The following is an 8,724-nucleotide window of genomic DNA, read 5'->3' as shown; positions in this document are numbered from 1 at the left end:
GGGCCAAGTGAGGACGTTCCCTCAAAGGCTCAGTCCTCTGTTCTTAACGCTAGCTCGCTAAAGCGGGAAATGGCGAATAGTATAATAAAAAATCATATATATATATATATATATATATATATATATATATATATATATATATATATATATATATATATATATGGGACAGATGTTGAAAGGCAGTTACAACGTCTCTACTTACATGATCATTCTCCGGGTAGTTACGTGCAGCTGCTGCAAATGGTCTCAAGCAACTAAACCTCGACTGTTAATGTGGTCGATGGCAATGCACAGTGAGGTGGCCATCACCTCCAGTTAGGCAGGGAAATCATGAGGACAACGTGAGGAGGAGGAGGCAAGACGGGGCATCATGAGGGATGGTGAGGGGGGGGAAAGATGAGGCAAGACGGGGCAGTAGGAGGGGAAAGAGGATGGCAAGACGGGGCATCAGGAGGGAAAGTGAAGGGGGGAAAGAGGAGGCAAGACGGAGCATCAGGAGGGAAGGTGAGGGTGGGGGAAAGAGGAGGGAAGACGGGGCATCAGGAGGGAAGGTGAAGGGGGAAAGAGGAGGGAAGACGGGGCATCAGGAGGGAAGGTGAAAGGGGGGAAGAGGAGGGAAAACGGGGCATCTGGAGGGAAAGTAAGTGGGGGAAAGAAGAGGCAAGACGGGGCATCAAGGAGGAAGGTGAGGAGGTGGGGAAAGAGGAGGGAGGAGGTACTGCAGGAAGGTACCTCTGACGAGTGAATGGTACCGGCCGGCCAGGTACGGTAGGGCAGGCAGGTACGGAGGTACTCACATTCTCATGCTTGAAGAAGCACAACATGCGCAGCTCCCGGAAGACCCGCTTGCTGGAGACGAGCGTCTGGAAGACGTTGGGCATCTTCTTCAGGGCGACCCTTCTGCCGTCACGGGGGTCCGTCACAGCCCTGTACGTCAACACGATACAACACATGAGTACCTTTACGATGATACACACACACACACACACACACACACACACACACACACACACACACACACACACACACAGAAGATAAGAGATGAGGAAACAATAGTGTAATATTTCCAGTAATTTACAAATTAGTAATCATACACTGTAGAAGAGATGGGGACGTATGAGCTAATCTCATGAATAAGTGATTAAATAAACACATTCACACATACACACCTATATACACAGGGATACACACATACATACACACATTATATATATATATATATATATATATATATATATATATATATATATATATATATATATATATATATATATATACAAATGGACAAAACAAATAATTCTAAATTTAGATCAAAAAGACATGGAAAAAAAATATCGAAGAAGAAGACAATATCGTCTGTCAGACTGTACACTTCTGCAACAACATCAAACCACCTCTAGAGAGTCTGAAAACCATCTGTTCCGGGAGGGAGGACCTGACTCCAACCAGGCCTGGGGTCAGGTTCACCCTGAAGGATACTCCATTACCGGTTAGCTGATGCTCTCCAGGGGGCGCCTTTCCCTGGCGTTCCTTATACCTGAAGGTAGGAGGATGAGGAGCTCCAGGTCCCTTGTGCTATTTTGTCACGTCAGCTGAGAGGGCACGGGCAACTGAGGCCCTAATCAGGGCGATGATATATATATATATATATATATATATATATATATATATATATATATATATATATATATATATATATATATATATATATATATATACATACATATATAAATCCCCTGGCCTGAGCCAGGTACCCACCCATTAACTGTAGCAGAAGGATGAATAGATTTGGTCCTCCCTGATACTTGCAATATTCCCTGCACCGTTTCCCCCACACACCTTGCCTGCTCCTCAGTGCATCTAATTTGCATGTTGTACCCTGGGTGACGCTGCAGGAAGGAGGTGTCTTTGTATTCTGCGCGGGGACCAGGCCGTACGGTGTCGGAGGAGGAGGAGGAGGAGAGAGGAGATAAGGAAGGGAAAGAGGGTTTGAGGTGTAGCTTTCGCCTATGTGCTGTCCAGCCAGGTATGAAAGGAAAGGCGAGGATGATTTACGATAGAAAACGCCCACACACCCATCCCTAACACCACGCCCACACCATACACCGGTGGTGTGTCTCCAGCACCTCCTCCCACCCTCTCCCCTAGCGCTACACACATGCCACACCTCTGTCCTCCAGCAGATGACCTCGTCGCAGACCATCAGATCTTCCGTTACCTGTCCTTCCCATGTACTCCCATGTACTAACAGGTGCCATGTACATCCCACGAGCCTCCATGTTATCCTAGCAGGTACTATGTACAGCCCATGTGCCTCTATGTACCTCCCATGTACTACAATCCTTGTACTCCCACATGCATCAGCTGCTGCTGCTGCTGGGTTCGACCGCCGTGCAGCCAGCATCCAAGACAAGACCCGCCACAAGGATCACTCGACGCTGTGAACCCATGACTGCGGAGTCTCCCGCGGGCCGGACCAGGGCAAGAAGCGGGAGGTGTGAGGAGGGGAAAAGGGTGAGAGGAAAGGGTTCAGATCACCTAGAAGGGGGTTAAAAAAAAAAAAAAAAGGTGAATATCTTACGTGCGGGAGGCGAGGACCCGCCCCGTCACGGACCAACAATCACGGACGCATGACTCCTTTTCCCTCCCTCACCGCCCTCCCTCCCTCCCTCACCGCCCTCCCTCACTCACTCACCCATCCACCCTCCCTCCCTCACTCACCCGCCCACCAATACTGGAGACTTGGTCCCTGGATCGGATGGCTCCTCCCTCACACCTGCAGTCTGGGGAGTAAGGATTGGCCGCCTCCCTCCGAGGTGGTGGTGGACGGGTCCTGGGAGCAAGATGACCTACAGCCCAATTGTGGTCATGGGGGAGTGTGTGTGTGTGTGTGTGTGTGTGTGTGTGTGTGTGTGTCGCCCCCCCCCCCACCCTACAGCAGCCAGGTGACCCAGGTGCCATCATGACCCCCCCCCCTCATGACCAGCAGATACGTGATCAGATGGTTCACATGACCCACTGGGTCGGTATGTGATCAGATGGTTCTTCCCATGACCAGGTTACCTGTAGCCAGGTGGTTCGTGCCATGACCAGGCTGTCTCTAGCCAGATGGTTCGTCATTCCTCTCCTCGGAACCTGCCCACCTGAGGTGGGATTCGAATGGGGGTTCTGGTGAACTACTAACCCTTACCCTCACCCCCAGCGCTCCACTTTCACACCTTACCGAAGTGTTTAATCTTACTCCAGTTACATCACCGTTTTCACACGAACAATTATCATGTCTTAATCATACCAATTACGAGTCCAGCTTTGTTAAATGAACCTTTTCAGCCGGAAGCTGAATGGATCAAATTCTGTGGGTGTGCGTGACAAAAAAAAGCGGAGCAACAAATGCTACACACTGGGACGAAGGACAAGGTTCGTCCGCTCCATGAAGGCGAGCTGACGAAAACTGTGTCTAGGGCGCAAAAGGGAGGTAAAGGTCCCCATGGCTGAAGATGGTAAGGTGCGATTTGAAAGATGATCAAGGGTGAGGTTTAAAGGTCAGGCCACTGTGCTCAAGGGTCGTACCGTCGTGCACAAGGTTCTTACCGTCGTGCTCAAGGGGTCGCAAAGTCGTGCTCAAGGGTCGTACCGTCGTGCTCAAGGGTCGTACCGTCGTGCTCAAGGGTCGTACCGTCGTGCTCAAGGGGTCACAAAGTCGTGCTTAAAAAGGTCGTCTAGTCGTCCTCTAGGGTCGAACAGTTGTGCACAGGGGTCGTAGAGGTGTGCTCAAGGGTCGTATCGTCGTGCTCAAGGGTCATGCAAATGTACTTAGTGGATTACGAGAATATCAAGGACCAGGAAGCGCACACACACACACACACACACACACACACACACACACACACCCTATGATTCTTATCTATCGAAGTCCTTCGTTGTATCTACGAATGAGACCCCGAGCAACGGTAAAATCCTGGCGGCGTACGACGGAACTAGTCTATTGTGTATTGTAACAATAGTGTAACCTGCTTATAACAATGGCCAGTCAGAGTGGCCAACTGTTCTGGTCAAGTGCAAATGACAGAGGCAGGTTATAAAACGGCCTTATTATCAGTAATATCACTGGCTACACGCACCAACATACCATCAATACAACCCGTTACACACACCAACATACCATCAACACAAACCCAGTTACACACACCAACATACCATCAATACAACCCTGTCACAAACACCAACATACAAGTATACAGACTGTCGTACAATCTGTACATGATCCAGCACATCAACGGACGATGTCCAGCGAATACAACGGTGAGGAAACCAATTACTGAGAGAACAGGCATAGAGGGCGTGTACGACAGAGGTAAATTATAAATGCCTTGGTCAGTAGGAAAACAACGAAATTCCAGAACATATGCAAGTAAGAGGAATCCACACCGAGTCCCTCATATAATTTTGCACGAGTATGAAATTCGAAATTCTTCAGAGACTATATAGAGGGTTTAGCTTTTAGGTTATAGGGGAAAGGAAGGGCGTCTCTCAATAAACGAACAAGTTATCATGACCATCAACTACGTAGGGATATAAAGTCCTAAATCCTTCATAAACAGCGGTATGGGTGACAGGGAGCCTTTATCTTGTTACTTCAATTCTGTAAAGTTATAGTCAGCGAATTTATAAGATCTTTTGGGGCGCACGTCAGACTCAGATAACGTTACCCATAAGCACCTCACAAACACTCTGTTTAGAGGATGATTTAATCCTAAGGGCAGATGAGAAATGTTGGAAATAGAGGCCGAGGTGGGTGGGTGGTGAGGTCCCTTCTGCTGTATTATCTGTCCATCTCCATGTACCCCTATGTCCACTCATTCATCTATCTACCTATCCTCTCTCATCTATCTACTTATCTAACCTCTCCCTCTTCTGTCCCACCCCACACGTGTGCCCTGGTCACGGCAGAAGGTGGCTGGCGCCACGCTCGCTACCCAGCCAGCCACTCACCCACCCACCCACCCAGCGGCGGGGCAAACTACCCAAGCCGCCCACTTACCCACCCCAGGGGAGGGCGGGTCATGGCATGCGACGGCTTCCTCTCTCTCTCTCTCTCTCTCTCTCTCTCTCTCTCTCTCTCTCTCTCTCTCTCTCTCTCTCTCCAACATCATCCTCCCCCATCCCAGCCCACGGCCTCCTCAGCTCTCACGGCCGCTGTCGCTAATTGACCCTGAGGGCCACGTCCTCTCTCCTTACACACGACTGTGTTGAATGTCTGTCCTCCTCCTCCTCCTCCTCCTCCTCCTCCTCCAGCCACGGACACGCCCACGGACGATCACACCACTGCTGAACTGCTGCACGACCCACGTACATCACGGACATCAAGTACACGCGTCGTGGAAATGCCGCAATGATGATCGCGGTCAGAACGTATTAGGTGCAAGGCGTGTCCGCGGCCGACCCTGGCTGGGTTAAGAATGGCCCTCACGTGTGGTCGTCACAAGAGAGATGTGGTGGTCACAGATGAGTGTGTCTCCCGTCACGGACGATCACACGAGGCCGCGGACGACTGTGTATGGTCACGGACGAACACCAAAGGTCACGGACGCTTTCATAAGGTCACGGACGAGAAAACACGTAAGGCCAGGAACGGTCACTCGCGGTGACAGAAACACAACTTTCGAATCCTGATGGACGATATCGGACGTTTGCAGACTGGATTCGGTGATCGGCCCTGCGAAAAAAAGAGACCTACATCGGACGAAATAATCAGGGACGAGGACGAGTTAAAGTGACATTAGAAGTTTAGAAAAATAGTCAAAGTGATACTCCAGACTGAGGAAAACCTTAAGGATCTCACAGCAGCCGCTCGGCTACACCGGATGCCATCAGGAATCCCTTACAGGAAAATGATGACCCTCCCTCCGTCAGCGTCCACCTTGGCCGGGAACCCTTGGGAGCAGGACCTGCTGCTGGTCAGGTCTTCTGGATCCGGACACAGTATGCCCTATACGCTATTCAATTCCCCAGTACCCTTTACTTTCAAGGGGGTGGCGTTAGAGCCCCAGGCAAGAACCCACAACGTGTAGCAAGACCAGCCAGGGTGAGGTGGTGGAGGGCTATACGTGGTGGGCCTGGGGGGGTGCTGCAGCTTCCAACAGCTTGGTCGACCAAACGACCCAACACAACAGTCTGGGCCCAGCACGGGTGGTGGAGGGTTAGAAGATCCCCGAAAGACTTCATCAGGTACTGTGGTCTGCAGAGGCCCAAGTGCTCTCACATAAGGGTCAACATTCTGGTTATCTTCCTCGTTTCACAGGATTGCAAAAGGTCCAGCCAAGCCATCTTTTTTTTTACGTGGGGTGGGGGAGGAGGCTCTGCTGCTGCTGCTTTGTTGTGCGCCCGCCCTGCACACGTAGATAAGGTGTTCCTGACAGCTCAGGGTACTGTGAGCCTGACACAAGACCAGGTAGGTCAGCCACAACATTGGGCAGAACTAGGACACTAGGTAAAGAGAAGAGGTACGACTGCGTACGAGGAGGAGCCAGTCAGCCGGGAGGGAGGGAGGGCAGGCCCTAGTGGGTTAACAGGCAAGCAAAAACCCCCTCCACCTGACCCTGCTATTCATCAGCTTCCATCACTCCCTCACCCCCTAGAGGGAGCTACAGAGGGAGAGTACCAGGCCTGGTACCTCTCCCAACGACTCTCCCTCCCTCCACTCTCACACTGACGGCAGGAGGCGCAGCAGGGGAGCACCGAGCACCATGATTTACGGCGCCACTGGTAGGGGAAGGAGGAGGAGGAGGAGGAGGAGGAGGGAGGAGCTGTTGGGGAAGACCCATGTGAGGGAGGGAGGCAGTGGGGGGGAGAGCAAGAGGAATGTACTAGGGGGGGGGAGATGATGCCTCTAGCTGGGAGACACTGAGGGAGGCTGGCGTATGTCAGGGAGGACAGTGGGATATGTATGGATGACGCTGGGTAGGTGGGATGGATAGGGTCCTAGAGAGACGGTGGACGGGTCAGAGAGGTGGCGGGACTGTGGGGGGTAGACAGACGCGCCAAGACTGGACGTATGTAGAGTCGAAACCCGCACAGACCATGATGCCAGAAGTACACCAGCGAGGGTGATAATACACATACGCACACATCCCAGTACATACGCACACCATTAGCACACATCCTAGCACATACGCACACCCCCAGCACACATCCCAGTACATACGCACACCACCAGCACACATCCCAGTACATACGCACACCACCAGCACACATCCCAGTACATACGCACACCACCAGCACACATCCCAGTACATACGTACACATACACCCCTTTCATGTGTGCTGTGGAACTAAGCCACGCTGGGTCTACCACATAAGTGTCTGTAACAAGTCCACCAATGATCAGCTGGTCTCGACTGTGCGTAGTTAATGCTGGTAACGCATGACTAGCAGGGAGGGTTGTGGCGTGCGCTGGTGTAGCTTGTGACTTGTGGTGTTGGCTACACTACCGGATGCCACTCAACACAAAGGAATCATCCTTGAGCACGACGGTCCGACCCTTCAGCAAGACGGTCCGACCCTTGAACACGACGGTCCGACTCTTAAGCACGACGGTCCAGCCCTTGAGCACGACGGTCCGACTCTTGAGCACGACGGTGAGACCCTTGAGCACGACGGTCCGACTCTTGAGCACGACGGTCCGACTCTTGAGCACGACGGTCCAACTCTTGAGCACTACGGTACGACCCTTGAGCACGACGGTACGACCCCTTGGGTACGATGTCCCGATCAAGTCACAAGCCATGCAACCATAAACCAGATGGTCGTACCGTCGTCTTCAGGGGTCGTACCATCGTGTTCAACGGTCGTATCATCCAGGTCGTGGAGAGGTGGAGCAAAGTGCTTTACAAAGGAGAAAGCAGGCAGCCCCAAACCAGGGTAAGTCCTACACCTGAGCGAGACTAATCTTATCTTTTATCAGTCAAAACTCACTGCCCCTACAGGGAAGTCCTTCACGAATCTGGAGAGTCGAAAGGTAATTTCACTATCGCTATCAAGGTCGTTATCTCCACCAAACACAAAGGACAAAGCTACACGTTACGGCCCAGAGGAAATCACTCCTAATGAGAGGGCGTACAACATACTCTTCCCGTGCTCTATGCACATCTGTCGTTCATAAAGAAAACGGAAAATGTAGAATAAGAAAAAACGAACGTAAACACATGAGTAATATAGACGTCGGATGCAAGGAGGAAATGTCTATGGCTATTGCATTTCGCGTTCAGTTGATGGGCTTTGTAGACCCCAAACTCTCCATCAACTACCTCGACACAGACACAAACTTTCCATTAACTACCCTTACAATCCCAACTTTCCAACAAATACCCTAAACTATTACCAATTTAACTCACCACCACCAACTACCAACGTAGCAATTCTCCATCAACAGCGCCCTTTCCCGTCCCAGCCTCCTCACACTTCAAGTCTCCCCTGACAATCCCCTACTGCCTCCACCATCCATCACACCCTCCTCAACTCCCTCAACTACCAACTCCCCAAATCCTTCGGGAAGACTTCCATCAACTCACTCCACAGCCTCAGCCCTTCACCGCCCACCCACATCACCGGCCCCATGCAACCTCTTGACATCACAACAAGACCCAGTGGTGGCGGTGCGCCTCTCAAATGAGTGTTCGGGGTCTTACATACTAACCAGGGGTCTGAAATTCCTTGGTGCCCTTG

General features: G+C 51.3%; 1 protein-coding gene across 3 annotated transcripts in view; it reads right to left on the bottom strand.

Annotated features, from left to right (window-relative positions):
* nmo (serine/threonine-protein kinase nemo) overlaps nucleotides 1–8,724 on the bottom strand; it is a 283,198-nt gene that overhangs the window by 67,548 nt on the left and 206,926 nt on the right. For all 3 annotated transcript variants that reach the window (XR_011714425.1, XM_071676425.1, XM_071676426.1), the window contains exon 2: nucleotides 798–927. Coding sequence is in view for 2 of the 3 variants with exons in the window: in XM_071676425.1 (XP_071532526.1) it covers nucleotides 798–927 (130 nt within the window). In the remaining variant the exon portion in view is untranslated. The remainder of the gene's footprint in view (nucleotides 1–797; nucleotides 928–8,724) is intronic.

The sequence above is a fragment of the Panulirus ornatus genome, chromosome 23 (genome assembly GCF_036320965.1).
Source record: "Panulirus ornatus isolate Po-2019 chromosome 23, ASM3632096v1, whole genome shotgun sequence".
Lineage (NCBI taxonomy): Eukaryota > Metazoa > Arthropoda > Malacostraca > Decapoda > Palinuridae > Panulirus > Panulirus ornatus.
Note: the sequence above shows the minus strand (reverse complement) of the source record. Positions and strands in the feature narration are given on the sequence as shown.